Source organism: Labrus mixtus, chromosome 17, assembly GCF_963584025.1.
Source record: "Labrus mixtus chromosome 17, fLabMix1.1, whole genome shotgun sequence".
In the NCBI taxonomy this organism is placed as follows: domain Eukaryota; kingdom Metazoa; phylum Chordata; class Actinopteri; order Labriformes; family Labridae; genus Labrus; species Labrus mixtus.
The window spans coordinates 13876724-13895640 of NC_083628.1; the positions used below are offsets into that span (position 1 = coordinate 13876724).

The 18917-nt window shown below is 37.4% G+C and overlaps 2 protein-coding genes across 6 annotated transcripts; one reads left to right on the plus strand and one right to left on the minus strand.

The window, feature by feature from the left end:
- Positions 1-2466: 2466 nt before the first annotated feature.
- LOC132992650 (protein AMBP-like) lies at positions 2467-3070 on the plus strand. Its single transcript, XM_061062096.1, has 2 exons — positions 2467-2698; positions 2911-3070. The coding sequence occupies exons 1-2, from the start codon at positions 2482-2484 to the stop codon at positions 2934-2936; spliced, it is 243 nt and encodes an 80-aa protein (XP_060918079.1). The 5' UTR covers positions 2467-2481; the 3' UTR covers positions 2937-3070.
- A 1137-nt stretch (positions 3071-4207) lies between these two features.
- LOC132992648 (protein AMBP-like) lies at positions 4208-13473 on the minus strand. Of its 5 annotated transcripts, none has more exons than XM_061062090.1 (4): positions 9556-9723; positions 9054-9146; positions 4691-4892; positions 4208-4404 (listed from the first exon to the last, which is right to left on the minus strand). In XM_061062090.1, the coding sequence occupies exons 1-4, from the start codon at positions 9649-9651 to the stop codon at positions 4226-4228; spliced, it is 570 nt and encodes a 189-aa protein (XP_060918073.1). In that variant the 5' UTR covers positions 9652-9723; the 3' UTR covers positions 4208-4225. The 5 variants fall into 5 exon arrangements, with proteins under 5 accessions (XP_060918073.1, XP_060918075.1, XP_060918074.1 ...); XM_061062091.1 differs by lacking the exons at positions 4208-4404; positions 4691-4892; positions 9556-9723 and adding exons at positions 8126-8374; positions 8517-8684; positions 13286-13473 and having other exon boundaries at positions 9002-9146; XM_061062094.1 differs by lacking the exons at positions 4208-4404; positions 4691-4892; positions 9054-9146; positions 9556-9723 and adding exons at positions 12024-12274; positions 12417-12584; positions 12899-12947; positions 13286-13466.
- Positions 13474-18917: the final 5444 nt, after the last annotated feature.

Here is an 18917-nt window from a genome sequence, read left to right on the forward strand (position 1 = left end):
CCTACTGTTAATATTGACTGTTTCTTGAGGGACTATGGACCACTACAGGTACATACAAAAGATTTGACTTCTCAATAATACAGAATAGATCACATAATAATTTACTGAACTCCTTTATACACAGCATGTATGTTAATGTGTACATGTATGTTAAGACTTAACTCTGTCTTTGACCTCTGCCCTTCATCAGATTGTTTTTTTCTAGATAGGCTAAAATTACATATAAACGTAGGAAAAGTTCTGTCTTAACATTTGTCACAGTTTTTCAAAGAGCAGGTGCATAGTATTAAAGTGATCCAGATACAGACTTTTAAAGATCATAAACAACAAAGCGCACTTCTCACATCACAACTGTTTTAGCTTCACTGCACTGGTTGCCAATCTCTTTTAGAATTTATTTTAAAATGTTACCGACAGCTTACAAAGCCCTACATGGACTTGAACCCTAATATTCAAATGATCTTTTAATTCCCTACTGCCCAAGCAGACCTGTGAGATCGGCTTCCTTGAGGCCTGCTCACCGTACCTGAGTCAAGGTTGAGGTCAAAAGGTGATCAGGCTTTTTCAGTTATGGCACCTCTGCTCTGAAACAGGCTTCCCCTCAACTGACTATGTTTTCGCTTTTAAAGCCAGCATTAAAACACATTTTTTCAGACTTGCCTTTTTTAGCTAACAGATCATTTTATCAGAGTTACATTGGATTGTTTTTACTTTCATTTGTCTTTTGGTTTAAATGTATGACTGGATTTTTGCTGTTTATGTATCTGTAATTGTGATCGTCTTTTTTTAATTGCTTCTGTAAAGCACTATGTGTCCCTGTCAAAGTGCTCTACAAATAAAGAATTATCATTACTATTATTAGATCTATAAAACCAGTGCTCTAAGTGGGATTACAAACTACATGCTTCGTCCACAGGGGGCGCTAAAATCAACCCAAAAAGACAGATGCTGACAGTTGCTTTTAGTTACTTTTTTTATTTTTTATGCTAACAGTTATTGTATTTGCTTAAATGTGTCATATGGGGACAAAAGTCCCATGAAGTGTAGCTCATCTATTGCAATTAAAATAATGTCTAACTTATCAAAACCATTATAAAAAAATAATTTTTGAAATAAATGACAAAATTTATTTCATTTTGGTTCCTGTTATCCAGCTTAAATACTCCTGTCTGCTGAGAACAGGTTCATCCAGATTTTTGGATCAAAGTTTCACCCAACTACCTCAAAAACTTTGAACAACCCAATCACGTTTTTTTTTTTTGGTCAGATTACTTTTGAGCTACAGGGCCCAGGGCACCACATAAATCTTCTAATAATATATGAGAAGAAAATAAAGATGTTCATGAGTTGTTTAATTTGTGATCTGTTTTTATAAATTTATGTATAATTTGCAAGTGCTGGCACAAAAATCACAACATTACTTTTTGGTGGTCCTGGTGTCAAGTAGTATTAGTAAGGAGAAGGTGGAAATTCATTAGATACAAATAGCATTCCTTAAAGTTCAGATATTCAGCACTGTTTCTTCATCACACTCTGTTAAACACAATGGTGTCGGGGTCCCTTCTTCTTCTACCTCTTCTTCTTCTGTCAATGAGTAAAAGGGGTTTTGTTTAAAGTCACACAACAGATACTTTACAACAGTAGTGTAATAAAAGTATAGTCAAAACATTACAACTATACAGTGAAAAGATGTGTGAAACATTTTGGATTTTTTGTACGCCTCACCTTCAGTGTGACAACTCTGCAGGCAGTCTCTCTCAGTCACAAAGTTGTTCTGGTTGCCCTGACAACCTCCATAGATGAAGATTTTACAGTTCATTGAGGTGGAGTTGTAGTAGTAACGTTGTACAAACGCCCTGCATAAACCTGTTGCTGGAGCTAGCACACAAACCTCTACAGCACGAGAGAGAGAGAGAGAGAGAGAGAGAGAGAGAGAGAGAGAGAGAACATAACCATTAAATGTGTAATGGTTCAAGTCTTATGGTAAACAATTCAAGGTCTTTGAGGTGGATATGTAGAATACTCTAAATATCTTGTACATGCTGCTCCTGAAGTCTGTGCTCAAACCTCTACAGGAAAGAGAAGAAATACCACAGAGAGAGCAGATGACAACGTGATGCCTCAGTGTTTAACATCACTATGTGAAGTAGAGCTTCAAAGAATTTTAAGAGGGCTGCTATTACTCTAACAAGCCAGCAGATGTCACTGTGTTTGCAGCGTTTGAAGCCACAAAGCTTCATGAGGCTTCATCTGCCCATCACTAGTTTTAGAAACTTAATTGTTGAGCCAGTAAAAGTTGCTGCAACTAAAGGGATGTGATCCCTCAGCGACTTCACTCGTACATACTGGTACCCTAGCTGCTGTATTAAATGAGGCTCTGTGAAGAGAATTATGACAGGTGTGCTTTGTTTTGGGGTTTTCTAACAGACAGATGAAGCTGTGGCTTTGCTGTGAAAAGATAAGGAAAAGTTTTGAGTTAACATGCAAAGTCCTCTGTTGTCCTCTGTGTTCTCCCCAGCTGTGTGCCGTCTGCCCTTGGCGCCCCATGCCTGCACAGGCCAGCCACCAATCTGGGTCTTTGACTCCTCTATAGGTCTGTGTCTTCCTTACAAGCAGGACTTTTGTCAGGCCAACGGCAACAAGTTCTACAGTAAGGCCGAGTGTGAGGAGTACTGCGGGGTGGTGAATGCTGCTGATGGTGAGATTATAGAGGAGATGTCAACAAATTACACAAACATGCATTCATGACCCAGCCAATGGCAAAGCCACTGCATCAGGCACCTTTCAAAGAATTTTCTTAACAACTCCCTTGACAATTGTATTTATCGGTACATCTAAAAAATAAAAATAATAAAAATTCCAACCCACACATATCAAGGCATTAATGTTTTCTTCTTTCCTCCTTTGCAGAAGCAGAGCTCCTGCAGGCAAACTGATTGAGATGCGGTCACATCACTTCATAACTCAAGATGGAGATTTGGTTTAGACATTAGGGTTGCACAAAAAGTGGAGACGCTATGGAGGCCTCCTCGTAGACATTTTGAGCCTCCAAATCTGGTGAATTGTTCATGTCAACATAAAAGTCCTTTGTCAAGGCACTTGTATGACCACCGATCATCAATAAAACACCACATTTCTCTGTTTCTCTGTTTTCTTTTCATATGATTAGCGTCGCTCTTAAATGTTTAAATATATTTAATGGACTTTTGCTGATGTAGCAGCTTCATGGCACTTTTCAAATACAAACAGTAGGCAGTCTGACTACTCAAAGAGCTTTTACACCGCAGGTCACACCTACCCATTCTCACCCATTCACTCACTGATGGCAGAGGCTGCTATGTAAAGTGTCCATCAGAAGTACATAATCCCATTAATATACATTCATACGCTTCTGACGAAGCAGCGGGAGCAACTTGGGGTTAAGTGTCTTGCCCAAGAACACATCAGACTGAATGTGGCTGCAGGAGCTGGGGATCAAACCCCGCCTCTACAAACTGAGACACATGTTGTAGTTGTTTGTTGCTTGCTCAAGGTGGACTTGTGTTGGGAAGCTCCTTCGGTTAAGTGTCCCTAAGATCACATTTGTTATGATTTGGTGCTATGTTGATAAAAATGGATTGATTCATTGACTGAAGTTCACTGGTGAATCAGTCCACCCGTAACACCGCTGAAACAAATGATCAGAAATCATTGTTTTTTGTAGACTGCATTTAGATTCATATGTTACCCCATCAATCCCTCTAAACGAATACAACTAAGTGAAGAAATGTTATCTTTTTATATGGATTAAGTACGCCACTGTTTTTGGTCAAGGTTTAATAAATGTTAAGTCCCCACATCTCTTTCTGATCATCCAACAATGAACAACAATATTCAAAGTCAAGTAAAGAGTTGATTTATTGGTCATCTTTGTCATATCATGTTCTTTAAGTGCTTAAACAAAAATCAATAATGTATTTATTGTTTTCCATTTGTAATGCCTGTAAATGTATTTCTTTAAAGGTGTAGATTATCAGCAGTGTCGCTCCTCATCTCACTCAGGTTCTCCTTCTTGAAGAAGCTATCGTGTTGGTGTGCTTCCAAACAGGACCTCAACAATTCTCACACGTTGTTGGTTTTGATGTTGTTGTTGTCTCTTCTTCTGTCAAAGGGTTGTATAAAAAGGATTAGGACAGTGAAAACTTGTTTATGTGAACTGAGGAGTAATTAAGTTGTGGCTGGGATTTCACTCCTCACCTTCAGTGTGACATCTCTGCATACACTCTGCCACATTTTCAAAGTTGTTCTGGTTGCCGTCACAGCCTCCATAGATGAACATTTCACAGTTCATTGAGGTGGAGTTGTAGAAGTAATGCTCTTCATTCATCTTGCATGAACCTGTTTCTGGAGCAAGCACACAAACCTCTACAGCACGAGAGAGAGAGAGAGAGAGAACATAACCATTAAATGTGTAATGGTTCAAGTCTTATGGTAAACAATTCAAGGTCTTTGAGGTGGATATGTAGAATACTCTAAATATCTTGTACATGCTGCTCCTGAAGTCTGTGCTCAAACCTCTACAGGAAAGAGAAGAAATACCACAGAGAGAGCAGATGACAACATAATGCCTCAGTGTTTAACATCACTGCACAACTTAGTATAAACTTACTATGGCATGAAGTTAATCACATGGTGAATATTTATCACTTACCCGTTTTGTTAAAGGCAGTTGCATTAACAGCAGGAGCTTCGACAGCAGGAGCATCAACAGCAGGAGCATCAACAGCAGGAGCATCAACAGCAGGAGCATCAACAACAAGAACTTCAACAACAGGAGCATCAACAGCAGGAGCATCAGCAGCAGGAGCATCAACAGCAGGAGCATCAACAGCAGGAGCATCAGCACCATTCACCTTCTGTGTCAGGGCCAGAGACAGACTCAGTCAGACGTACAATGACACTTAAAAACTCGTATTTCAAATGGTTTTGTGAAATTCATTTGAAATTGTTATAAATGTTAACACTTTGCCTATTTCATTGTCCACATTACAAATTCTTTAATGTTATTATTCCAGCATAACAGGTAGATCAAATTCCAAAAAGTAAGAATAGAAAATTGATTGTATCTGTAGAATTAAATATGGCCTATATATATATATATATATATATATAAGGAAGATCATTATATTCCTATTACTTTTCACACAAATTTGAAATTTGATACAGCCTGGAAAGGCACTAACATTGGTTATATAAAGAACTAAAAAGGCAAATAAAGATGGAGAGAAGATCCTTTAGTTTAGAAACTCACCTGGTCCATGCCATCATCCTCCTGCGTATGGACCCCCTGGAGGCTCCAGGTACAACCCAGGAGCAGCACCGAAATCAGAACCACTGCTTTTGTCATCCTATCAGTCGATTTGTGCAGCTCTCTGAAGAAGAAATAATAGGAATATGGTTATCACTCAGTACCTCATCGTTTCTTATATAGGCTACTCCTCATCTCAGCTCAGTCAGGTTATCTACCTTTGTCTTGTGTTTACCGAGCTGCCCACATAGTATGTTCTAACCACCACAGCCAAAACAAAGAAACAAGTTAGAAAATGTAACCTTGTTCTGATTGTGTCTGACCATTTAAGGAACATTGGACTTTAGAAATGAAAAAAATCTGAGTATTTGTTTTGTCGTAAGAATGAGCAAAAGCCAGCAAACATCTAACATGCATCTCATATATTTGCAGAATGGATGAGTAGCAGCGGTTAATGGTGAAGACTTTCTGTGTTGTGTATTTTCCAATAATTAAAATACAAATGTCCAAGACATAGTAAGTACAAGACAACAGAATGACCTCCTTTATTCTTTCGCACCATCATATTATATCTACTTTTTGTTGTGTTGCATATCTCTCAAGTTCCATGTTTACCTGCTTCATCAAAATTTAGCACTTTGCTCTTTTTCTGATTTACTTGGCTGTAGTAAATATGTGAGGGGGCACCACAACACATACACTGAGTCATAGGTCATTCACTCTCACCGAATGTTCATTTAACCTTTGCTGCCCACCTACGTACTCCGGACAAGGTTATATTAGACATAAGAGATCATCAACATGTACATAATAACGCCTACTAGTAAATCATTTTTTTGTGTGTTTTTACTATATTCTATTTTTTAAGGTATTTATATTCTTCAGACAATAACAGGTGTACATATTTATTTTTATTTTTTGTTGTGTTGCTTATCTCTCAAGTTCCATGTTTACCTGCTTCATCAAAATTTAGCACTTTGCTCTTTTTCTGATTTACTTGGCTGTAGTAAATATGTGAGGGGGCACCACAACACATACACTGAGTCATAGGTCATTCACTCTCACCGAATGTTCATTTAACCTTTGCTGCCCACCTACGTACTCCGGACAAGGTTATATTAGACATAATAGATCATCAACATGTACATAATAACGCCTACTAGTAAATCATTTTTTTGTGTGTTTGTACTATATTCTATTTTTTAAGGTATTTATATTCTTCAGACAATAACAGGTGTACATATTATTATTAAATGTATTTATTAAATGCTGCAACAAATGAAAGTGGAAGCATCAAGAGTGAAAAGAAAAGGGGTCCAAGAATTGAGCCCTGGGGTTACCCAGAGGTGATACGCTATGGATGATCATAATTTCTAATTTTTACTGAGAAAGACCAAAGCAAAGTGGAACATTGTGCTTTGACCTGAAATCAGAAAAAAGTGATTTGTCCCCAAGGGTGTCAGTTGGTGAAACAGGTTTTCATTTTTGAAACTTTAAAACTGTGTTCAGAATGAACGATAAGAAATTATGATTCTTATGTCGATCAAACAATAAGTTTACCCAAAACACTACATGTGACATGTGCAGGAGCCAAGTCATAATACATTTTATTTTCTACTTCCGATATTTATCATTGTTGGTGTCTGTTAAGAAGCTCCAGAAACAGGTCCAGAAGTGTACGACTCTCTGTTACACTTTAAATTTGAGGAAATCATTTCGATTTCAAACCTCTCAGAACATCAAAAATGTATTGAGGACAAATTCTAGTTTTATGAGCTATACAAGAAAGGGTTTTTTATGGTAACAACCCACTGTTAATATTGACTGTTTCTTGAGTGACTATGGACCACTACAGGTACATACAAAAGATTTGACTTCTCAATAATACAGAATAGATCACATAATAATTTACTGAACTCCTTTATACACAGCATGTATGTTAATGTGTACATGTATGTTAAGACTTAACTCTGTCTTTGACCTCTGCCCTTCATCAGATTGTTTTTTTCTAGATAGGCTAAAATTACTTATAAACGTAGGGAAAGCTCTGTCTTAACATTTGTCACAGATTTTCAAAGAGCAGGTGCATAGTATTAAAGTGATCCAGATACAGACTTTTTTCCACTTTTAAAGCCAGCATTAAAACACATTTTTTCAGACTTGCCTTTTTTAGCTGACAGATCATTTTATCAGAGTTACATTGGATTGTTTTTACTTTCATTTGTCTTTTGGTTTAAATGTATGACTGGATTTTTGCTGTTTATGTATCTGTAATTGTGATCGTCTCTTTTTAATTTCTTCTGTAAAGCACTATGTGTCCCTGTCAAAGTGCTCTACAAATAAAGAATTATCATTACTATTATTAGATCTATAAAACCAGTGCTCTAAGTGGGATTACAAACTACATGCTTCGTCCACAGGGGGTGCTAAAATCAACCCAAAAAGACAGATGCTGACAGTTGCTTTTAGTTACTTTTTTTATTTTTTATACTAACAGTTATTGTATTTGCTTAAAGGTGTCATATGGGGACAAAAGTCCCATGAAGTGTAGCTCGTCTATTGCAATTAAAATAATGTCTAACTTATCAAAACCATTATAAAAAAATAATTTTTGAAATAAATGACAAAATTTATTTCATTTTGGTTCCTGTTATCCAGCGTAAATACTCCTGTCTGCTGAGAACAGGTTCATCCAGATTTTTGGATCAAAGTTTCACCCAACTACCTCAAAAACTTTGAACAACCCAATCACGTTTTTTTTTTTGGTCAGATTACTTTTGAGCTACAGGGCCCAGGACACCACATAAATCTTCTAATAATATATGAGAAGAAAACAAAGATGTTCATGAGTTGTTTAATTTGTGATCTGTTTTTATAAATTTATGTATAATTTGCAAGTGCTGGCACAAAAATCACAACATTACTTTTTGGTGGTCCTGGTGTCAAGTAGTATTAGTAAGGAGAAGGTGGAAATTCATTAGATACAAATAGCATTCCTTAAAGTTCAGATATTCAGCACTGTTTCTTCATCACACTCTGTTAAACACAATGGTGTCGGGGTCCCTTCTTCTTCTACCTCTTCTTCTTCTGTCAATGAGTAAAAGGGGTTTTGTTTAAAGTCACACAACAGATACTTTACAACAGTAGTGTAATAAAAGTATAGTCAAAACATTACAACTATACAGTGAAAAGATGTGTGAAACATTTTGGTTTTCTTTGTACGCCTCACCTTCAGTGTGACAACTCTGCAGGCAGTCTCTCTCAGTCACAAAGTTGTTCTGGTTGCCCTGACAACCTCCATAGATGAAGATTTTACAGTTCATTGAGGTGGAGTTGTAGAAGTAACGTTGTACAAACGCCCTGCATAAACCTGTTTCTGGAGCTAGCACACAAACCTCTACAGCACGAAGGGAGAGAGAGAGAGAGAGAGAGAGAGAGAGAGAGAGAGAGAGAGAGAACATAACCATTAAATGTGTAATGGTTCAAGTCTTATGGTAAACAATTCAAGGTCTTTGAGGTGGATATGTAGAATACTCTAAATATCTTGTACTTGCTGCTCCTGAAGTCTGTGCTCAAACCTCTACAGGAAAGAGAAGAAATACCACAGAGAGAGAAGATGACAACGTGATGCCTCAGTGTTTAACATCACTGCACAACTTAGTATAAACTTACTATGGCATGAAGTTAATCACATGGTGAATATTTATCACTTACCCGTTTTGTTAAAGTCAGTTGCATTAACAGCAGGAGCTTCAACAGCAAGAACTTCAACAACAGGAGCATCAACAGCAGGAGCATCAACAACAGGAGCATCAACAACAGGAGCATCAACAACAGGAGCATCAGCACCATTCACCTTCTGTGTCAGGGCCAGAGACAGACTCAGTCAGACGTACAATGACACTTAAAAACTCGTATTTCAAATGGTTTTGTCAAATTCATTTGAAATTGTTATAAATGTTAACACTTTGCCTATTTCATTGTCAACATTACAAATTCTTTAATGTTATTATTCCAGCATAACAGGTAGATCAAATTCCAAAAAGTAAGAATAGAAAATTGATTGTAGCTGTAGAATTAAATATGACCTATATATATATATATATATATATATATATATATATATATAAGGAAGATCATTATATTCCTATTACTTTTCACACAAATTTGAAATTTGATACAGCCTGGAAAGGCACTAACATTGGTTATATAAAGAACTAAAAAGGCAAATAAAGATGGAGAGAAGATCCTTTAGTTTAGAAACTCACCTGGTCCATGCCATCATCCTCCTGCGTATGGACCCCCTGGAGGCTCCAGGTACAACCCAGGAGCAGCACCGAAATCAGAACCACTGCTTTTGTCATCCTATCAGTCGATCTGTGCAGCTCTCTGAAGAAGAAATAATAGGAATATGGTTATCACTCAGTACCTCATCATTTCTTATATAGGCTACTCCTCATCTCAGCTCAGTCAGGTTATCTACCTTTGTCTTGTGTTTACCGAGCTGCCCACATAGTATGTTCTAACCACCACAGCCAAAAAAAAGAAACAAGTTAGAAAATGTAACCTTGTTCTGATTGTGTCTGACCATTTAAGGAACATTGGACTTTAGAAATGAAAAAAATCTGAGTATTTGTTTTGTCGTAAGAATGAGCAAAAGCCAGCAAACATCTAACATGCATCTCATATATTTGCAGAATGGATGAGTAGCAGCGGTTAACGGTGAAGACTTTCTGTGTTGTGTATTTTCCAATAATTAAAATACAAATGTCCAAGACATAGTAAGTACAAGACAACAGAATGACCTCCTTTATTCTTTCGCACCATCATATTATATCTACTTTTTGTTGTGTTGCATATCTCTCAAGTTCCATGTTTACCTGCTTCATCAAAATGTAGCACTTTGCTCTTTTTCTGATTTACTTGGCTGTAGTAAATATGTGAGGGGGCACCACAACACATACACTGAGTCATAGGTCATTCACTCTCACCGAATGTTCATTTAACCTTTGCTGCCCACCTACGTACTCCGGACAAGGTTATATTAGACATAATAGATCATCAACATGTACATAATAACGCCTACTAGTAAATCATTTTTTTGTGTGTTTTTACTATATTCTATTTTTTAAGGCATTTATATTCTTCAGACAATAACAGGTGTACATATTATTATTAAATGTATTTATTAAATGCTGCAACAAATGAAAGTGGAAGCATCAAGAGTGAAAAGAAAAGGGGTCCAAGAATTGAGCCCTGGGGTTACCCAGAGGTGATACGCTATGGATGATCATAATTTCTCATTTTTACTGAGAAAGACCAAAGCAAAGTGGAACATTGTGCTTTGACCTGAAATCAGAAAAAAGTGATTTGTCCCCGAGGGTGTTAGTTGGTGAAACAGGTTTTCATTTTTGAAACTTTAAAACTGTGTTCAGAATGAACGATAAGAAATTATGATTCTTATGTCGATCAAACAATAAGTTTACCCAAAACACTACATGTGACATGTGCAGGAGCCAAGTCATAATACATTTTATTTTCTACTTCCGATATTTATCATTGTTGGTGTCTGTTAAGAAGCTCCAGAAACAGGTCCAGAAGTGTACGACTCTCTGTTACACTTTAAATTTGAGGAAATCATTTCGATTTCAAAACTCTCAGAACATCAAAAATGTATTGAGGACAAATTCTAGTTTTATGAGCTATACAAGAAAGGGTTTTTTATGGTAACAACCCACTGTTAATATTGACTGTTTCTTGAGGGACTATGGACCACTACAGGTACATACAAAAGATTTGACTTCTCAATAATACAGAATAGATCACATAATAATTTACTGAACTCCTTTATACACAGCATGTATGTTAATGTGTACATGTATGTTAAGACTTAACTTTGACCTCTGCCCTTCATCAGATTGTTTTTTTCTAGATAGGCTAAAATTACTTATAAACGTAGGAAAAGTTCTGTCTTAACATTTGTCACAGTTTTTCAAAGTGATCCAGATACAGACTTTTTTCCACTTTTAAAGCCAGCATTAAAACACATTTTTTCAGACTTGCCTTTTTTAGCTGACAGATCATTTTATCAGAGTTACATTGGATTGTTTTTACTATCATTTGTCTTTTGGTTTAAATGTATGACTGGATTTTTGCTGTTTATGTATCTGTAATTGTGATCGTCTTTTTTTAATTGCTTCTGTAAAGCACTATGTGTCCCTGTCAAAGTGCTCTACAAATAAAGAATTATCATTACTATTATTAGATCTATAAAACCAGTGCTCTAAGTGGGATTACAAACTACATGCTTCGTCCACAGGGGGCGCTAAAATCAACCCAAAAAGACAGATGCTGACAGTTGCTTTTAGTTACTTTTTTTATTTTTTATGCTAACAGTTATTGTATTTGCTTAAAGGTGTCATATGGGGACAAAAGTCCCATGAAGTGTAGCTCGTCTATTGCAATTAAAATAACGTCTAACTTATCAAAACCATTATAAAAAAAAAAAAATTTGAAATAAATGACAAAATTTATTTCATTTTGGTTCCTGTTATCCAGCGTAAATACTCCTGTCTGCTGAGAACAGGTTCATCCAGATTTTTGGATCAAAGTTTCACCCAACTACCTCAAAAACTTTGAACAACCCAATCACGTTTTTTTTTTTGGTCAGATTACTTTTGAGCTACAGGGCCCAGGACACCACATAAATCTTCTAATAATATATGAGAATAAAATAAAGATGTTCATGAGTTGTTTAATTTGTGATCTGTTTTTATAAATTTATGTATAATTTGCAAGTGCTGGCACAAAAATCACAACATTACTTTTTAGTGGTCCTGATGTCAAGTAGTATTAGTAAGGAGAAGGGGGAAATTCATTAGATACAAATAGCATTCCTTAAAGTTCAGATATTCAGCACTGTTTCTTCATCACACTCTGTTAAACACAATGGTGTCGGGGTCCTTTCTTCTTCTTAATCTTCTTCTTCTGTCAATGAGTAAAAAGGGTTTTGTTTAAAGTCACACAACAGATACTTTACAACAGTAGTGTAATAAAAGTATAGTCAAAACATTACAACTATACAGTGAAAAGATGTGTGAAACATTTTGGTTTTCTTTGTACGCCTCACCTTCAGTGTGACAACTCTGCAGGCAGTCTCTCTCAGTCACAAAGTTGTTCTGGTTGCCCTGACAACCTCCATAGATGAAGATTTTACAGTTCATTGAGGTGGAGTTGTAGAAGTAACGTTCTACAAACGCCCTGCATAAACCTGTTTCTGGAGCTAGCACACAAACCTCTACAGCACGAGAGAGAGAGAGAGAGAGAGAGAGAGAGAGAGAGAGAGAGAGAGAGAACATAACCATTAAATGTGTAATGGTTCAAGTCTTATGGTAAACAATTCAAGGTCTTTGAGGTGGATATGTAGAATACTCTAAATATCTTATACATGCTGCTCCTGAAGTCTGTGCTCAAACCTCTACAGGAAAGAGAAGAAATACCACAGAGAGAGCAGATGACAACGTGATGCCTCAGTGTTTAACATCACTCCACAACCTAATATAAACTTACTATGGCATGAAGTTAATCACATGATGTATATTTATCACTTACCCGTTTTGTTAAAGGCAGTTGTAACTGCAGGAGCATCAACAGCATTCACCTGCTGCGTCAGGGCCAGAGACTCAGTCATTCGACAATGACACTTAAAAACTCATATTTCAAATGGTTTTGTCAAATTCATTTGAAATTCACACTTTGCCAATTACATTGTCAACATAACACATTCTGTAATGTTTTTATTCTAGCACAACAGGTAGATCAAAAATAGAAACTTTGTTTTATCTGTAGCATTGAGTATAACGAAGATCAAAATTTTCCTAATATATTTCATTCAAATTTGAAATTTGATACAGCCTGGGAGGGTAGCAATATTTGTTATATAAAGAACCAAAAAGGCAAATAAAGACGGAGAGAAGATCCTTTAGTTCAGAAACTCACCTGTTCCATGCTATCATCCTCCTGCGTATGGACCCCCTGGAGGCTCCAGGTCCAACCCAGGAGCAGCACCGAAAACAGAACCACTGCTTTTGTCATCCTATCAGTCGATCTGTGCAGCTCTCTGAAGAAGAAATAATGGGAATATAGTCACCGCCTTCCCTCGCTGTCTTTTAAAATCCTCATCTCAGCACATTCAGGTTATTTACCTTAGTCTACCTTTTTTTTATCCAGTTCTGTTTGTTTTTTGTGCCTGGACTTCAGACAGTATTTGAGTATTTGTTTTGTAGGAAAACTAAGCCGCAGCCAATAAATGACTATATTTCATTATAACAAAAATGTTAAGGAATACAGAAGTGGTTGGTTGAATAATAAACTTACATCTACAGAAGACATAATAGGGCAGGAAATAATAGAACGTGCTTGATTACTGTTTAACAGTATGAACACATGTATTTGTTGATGTTGCTGAACTCTACAGTCCAGTGTCTACCGCCTTAATCTAAGGTTGAAGCAGAACTTTGATCTTTTTACTCATTTTTGTTTAACTTGGCTGTGGTCAGTTGAGCATGCATCATACCACATTACCAGGAGAATGCTGTGTGAGAGCTGAAGGGGATGGGTGTATAAGAAACAGTGAGACAAGGGGAAAAAAACTAAGAAATATTTTTATGAGACATGTTGCTAATGTGATCTGATCACATGTGGTTGTCTTAACTTAAGGTCAAAATTTACCCCGGGCAGATTGAAGATAAATTTAGATCCAATCACTCACGTCACATTCAGAGGTGCTCTGGGATACACGTGTTCACAGTGGTCAGGCAGTGTGGTATTTGATCTCTTTCTGGTAACAATGGGCCCAAATAAATTAGCAAACTAGTTTGATATGCTGTTTCTGAGGTTATTGTTGTTTGTTTTCCCTCGCATCGTAGCCATTAAATATGACCTCATTTTAATTGGTGTCATGCTTAAGGTCATTCTGTATTCTTACCGCCCTTATGAAATGATTGAGGGAAAGGTGACAAGACAATGCATTGAAAAAGACTGGCTTTTTATGGCTAGAAGAATAAATAGTCAAAGATCTAATGATTTTGTAAAAATGTATTATCATTGCTCACATTCGCAGGATACAAACCGAGCCACCTTCATCAAAACACAGGAATTAAATGAGGCTTCATCGCCTACACACCCACAGTTTCAATGACAGGTCATAGCCAGAAGGGGGTGATATGGATCAATTTATTAATGATTGATACTTACTTTACACAATTTCAGATACATCCTCACCTCAGATACATTTTCAACCTTGGCTCTTCTACTTTATGTCTAACTCTGAGCCCACTGCTTATGTCTGTTATTTTCACAAATTAGTCACTCATATAAATCACTACATTCACTCATAACCACCACCACCCCTCTCTCTCTCTCTCTCTCTCTGCTGTGAAGGAGCCAGGCTTCCTGCTCTTAGTTCCCAGAGTTCCCGGCTGCTGGCAGTAGAATGCTGGGAATATCCGGAGAGGAAAGGGAAGTGACATCACAGAGGTGACCTTCCGTATCAGGCCAAATCACCTGGTGGAGGCAGGAGGAGAGCTACCAAACAAGCTCAAAACACACTCACACAAAAAAATACCAGAAGATCCCGCTATACTGTTTCACACTTTGGTTTGCTCTCCCAAAGAGGAGTGAGTAAGAGAGAGGCAATATTGTGAGTAAGTTCACCTGAAGCGAGAGAGGGGGGTGCAATAACATCAAGGGGTCATGCAGAAAAAAAATCAAATATCTTTGATTGTTTTTAGGAAATCTTTTGAGTGACACTGCCATCAACTGCTTGATCATTGAGGAAAAATTGTCCCCTTCCCCCACTGTCAGAAATACGTTTGGCCTCAAGGTGGTCCACCATCCAGCTAGGATACTTGACCTTAAAGAGTTTGAGACATCAAAATTATAAGCCCAGGGACATTTCTTCCTTCCAATCCTTGGTTTTATTTCAAATACTCATTGATGACATGCTTATCATGCAAAAAAAAATGCAAAAATGTGAGACATTCCTAAGAGTTGATCTTTATCACAGTCGTCAGTAAATTTCCCCGTTGTGGGATAAATAAAGGATTATCTTATCTTATCTTATCTTATCTTATCTTATCATATCATATGTAGAGATATTTAATAAGATCAGAGAATATCAAAGATGCTATATTATTTACACACAAAGGCTGGAAAACTTTTCACACAAATCCACATACTTGCACAAACACTTACAAGGACACTTGCACGCAACAAAAAATGCACAAGTCCCTTAAAGCCAAATTAGGCAGAGGAGGAGGAGGGATGAGTAGTGATGGTGAAAGGAGGGTGATGACAGAGTATGTGTGAGTGTGTACGTGTTGGAGACGTCATTATGCAGGATGACAAAAGAAGCAAGAGAAGAAGGGATCTCTGGTCAGCTGCTGCTTCTGCCACTGTCTATTGTCCTGCCAACAGAGGACAACCCCCACCCACACACACACACACACACACACACACACCACACTTTCTTTCCTTCTTCAAGTTCAACTCTGATTTCATGGCCGACAACTGGCCGCCCCCAACGTTTACAGACCCTGTGAACCCCCTCCCCTAACCCCCAGCTGTGTCATCTCAGGTTTTTTTTTTTTTTGAGTCTGTGATTCAACAGATGTTTCCTCCAAAAAATAAAAGTGCATTAAGTTCATGAGGAAAAAAAAAAAACCTTATTGAACTATTGCTCAAGCTGTCCTGATAACGTGTCAGGTAAAAGTAAAGACATTTGCTTATAGTAACCATTTTCATTTGTATCCACAGTAGTGATGTTCAGCTGTCTAATAAAAAAATATTAAAAAGACATTCACGATTCATATAAACTGGATATAAATACATTGTGTCATAACCCTTGGAAGCTCATGCAATTGGTACAAGCACTGTTTTGATTTAGCTAAAAAAAATTATTCTAAATGTATAAGCAACAATAGTCAAAATGTATCTATTAGAAAAGACATGATGACACGATTCAGAAACAAAAACAATTTCAAGACTTGTCTGGGCTTGATAACCAACCTTGTGGCATTAAAAAGCTCCTGGGCTTGCACAGCTAACTGCATTTATAACTAAGCTAACTAGTTTACAAATGACAAACAACACTAATCAGCAGAGGTAAAGAGGAGGGGAGGGGGGATACTTAGGCCATGCTACCTTTCCCTAAAACAATTTCTCCATTAAATCAAAATGTGGAAAATATCAGAATCTTCCTCTCTTTGTTCCACGACTAAAGCTAGTAAGCTTGCTAAGCTACATATTTAACAGTTTGTTCAAATCTTCAGTGCTGGCAAGTTAATGCTAGCTTACAGCAGTTTAATATTTTTAGACAAGTTTGTGGTTTAAAGCCTGTTGAAAGTTAAAAAAACAAAAACATAAAAGGCCTATTATTTATCTGTGTAAAATGATGAAGGTAAGCAGCCTGCTAAAACCTTAAATAGGTCCACATTAAATACCGTATTTTCTGACTGAGGTACCTAATAACGAGGCAAATTTATTTTCCTTGTTATTGAGAACTTTTACATCCATTACAAAGTTTGTCGTTCTCGTAAGTGATTATCTGTTAAATTCAAACTTCACTCTTGTAAATGTCAATGCACTACCCCTTTTATAAAATAACAGAAGTGCATGAAAGAGGTGCTCAATTAAATTAACGACAGCGCTTGTAATTAGGTGTTTTCCACCCATGGAGAAGTTCCATTGTTTTTAATGAAGGATGTTTTATAAGAGGAGGCAATAAATTCAGCCAAGTAATAGAAGCAGCTATGAATGAAGCCCCTTTCTTCTCTTTGTGTGTGGTGTGTATGTATGCAGATCACGTAGCCTCTCAAGGTGCTGAGCTCGGCATTATCATTTATCTTCTTCCCTGGTGGGTTTTTTTTTTTTTCAGCCACTGTTTTAATGTACGTTTTCTGTGTCTCTGCATTTTTGTGCATTTTAATCCAGACCAAATGACCCTTGACCAACTGACCTCAGGAATATTTAACCCTCTTCTGTCTCTGCACAGTGTGTGACTCTCTGGAACCATTCTCCATCGATTGGCCTTTCTTTGACACACACACACACACACACACTCAGATTATATGACCATTCAGTGACACTGGCAGACAGACAGACACAATAGGAGAAAGCACATTCCTTTCCCCAGGTGGCATTAAAGACGTACCCGGATCATTGCCCTAATGTGCTCCAAACCAATGGCCGACGATCATTAGCCCCTGGCGAGTGTGAGTTCCTCATAGCCCTGGCCAGACTATTGTGTGACCACCGTGTGTTCTTGTACAGACTATTGTGCAAGGGGTTCTAATGTGGTGTGGAGCTGGTTAACTGCTGGACGAGGGCTCTAACTTAGGGCATTAAATGATGGCATGTGTTGTCTTGCCCTGAGAAAAATGTGAGAAAACTGGACTGAAAAAGTTGTCGATGCTGAATGAGCTCTTCCTTAAAAGGCAGGATTATCACTACATTTTCAGACTTTTTGACATTCTTTCTGAAGACAGGATTCTGATGTTTAGTTTTGAATTATGAGAATAGGAAACTCAATGGCTTAAAAAAATGGCCTCACACCATTAGATCATGGCTGATTTCTCCACCTAATGTGCATCACAGTGTTTGCAACACAGCGTCATTTATTGATCTACCAACACAGAGGAACGTGGCTTGATCAATCATAGGTACAGAAAGCAGCTCTAGGTTCTGCAGCAGGACAGGTGAGTAAGGTTTTTGTATACTGTCTATTTAAGAACAGGACTTTGAAAACCTTTTTTTCCCACTGAAGCGTATACAACAATGTGGGAATTAGGGGGTTTGCAATGACAACACTCCTAAAAGACATCAGATAGCCTAACACAACTTAGATCCTAACATTAAATTGAAGGTATGCCTAACTCACAACTTTGTTTTCTCTCGTTGTTTACTTTCCCTCTCTTCCTCACCTCAACAAAAAAGATTCAGCTCTACATCTTTTTCTCCTGCAGACCTTCACTTCAGTCGCCTACAACTGAGTTCCTACAGCCGTGTGTGTGTGTGTGCATGTGTGTGTGTGTGTGTGTGTGTGATTGTGGAGGGCTGGTGGTGGGAGGACAATGGGCAGTAAGGGGGCTGGTTGAATGGGACCATTGAGTCTGCTCAGCCAAACAGAAAAGCATCTTCCATCTCACTTCAAAACCCACAGTTTCACTCTGTACAACCAGGCCTTTATTCTCCATAATTACTCCCTGACACACATGTATATACACATGCACACACACATATTGATATACATTCAAATGTACTAATATTTATTAAAATATATGAATAGTCCGAATGCTCTTATCACAAAAATAACAAAGTCAGAATGACTCTTGAAAGTCGTATAATTTGTCAGGGGTCAGTTCAAATGTGCAGGTGATACTATTCAACATTTTTATAACTACCAATGAACCTGAAAGTATATCATTATTTTAAGTTTAGAGCTGTGTAGATATCGGTTAAAATAAGTTTTGTGAAGAATATTTCCTCTACTGTTGAAAACAAACTGATGATGGCACAAAATGGGCCTGTCAGTCCATATACTGACATGGAATGCTGAAAATGCTGATAAATT

Excerpts from the sequence above, each read along its gene's own strand:
- LOC132992650 (XM_061062096.1), top strand. The coding sequence starts at position 2,482 with ATGCAAAGTCCTCTGTTGTCCTCTGTGTTCTCCCCAGCTGTGTGCCGT. Across the intron at positions 2,699-2,910 it reads GGTGGTGAATGCTGCTGATG|AAGCAGAGCTCCTGCAGGCA; the intron begins GTGAGATTATAG and ends CCTCCTTTGCAG.
- LOC132992648 (XM_061062090.1), bottom strand. The coding sequence starts at position 9,651 with ATGACAAAAGCAGTGGTTCTGATTTCGGTGCTGCTCCTGGGTTGTACC. Across the intron at positions 9,147-9,555 it reads AGGATGATGGCATGGACCAG|AAGGTGAATGGTGCTGATGC; the intron begins GTGAGTTTCTAA and ends GCCCTGACACAG. Across the intron at positions 4,893-9,053 it reads TTGATGCTCCTGTTGTTGAA|GTGAATGGTGCTGATGCTCC; the intron begins GTTCTTGCTGTT and ends CTGACACAGAAG.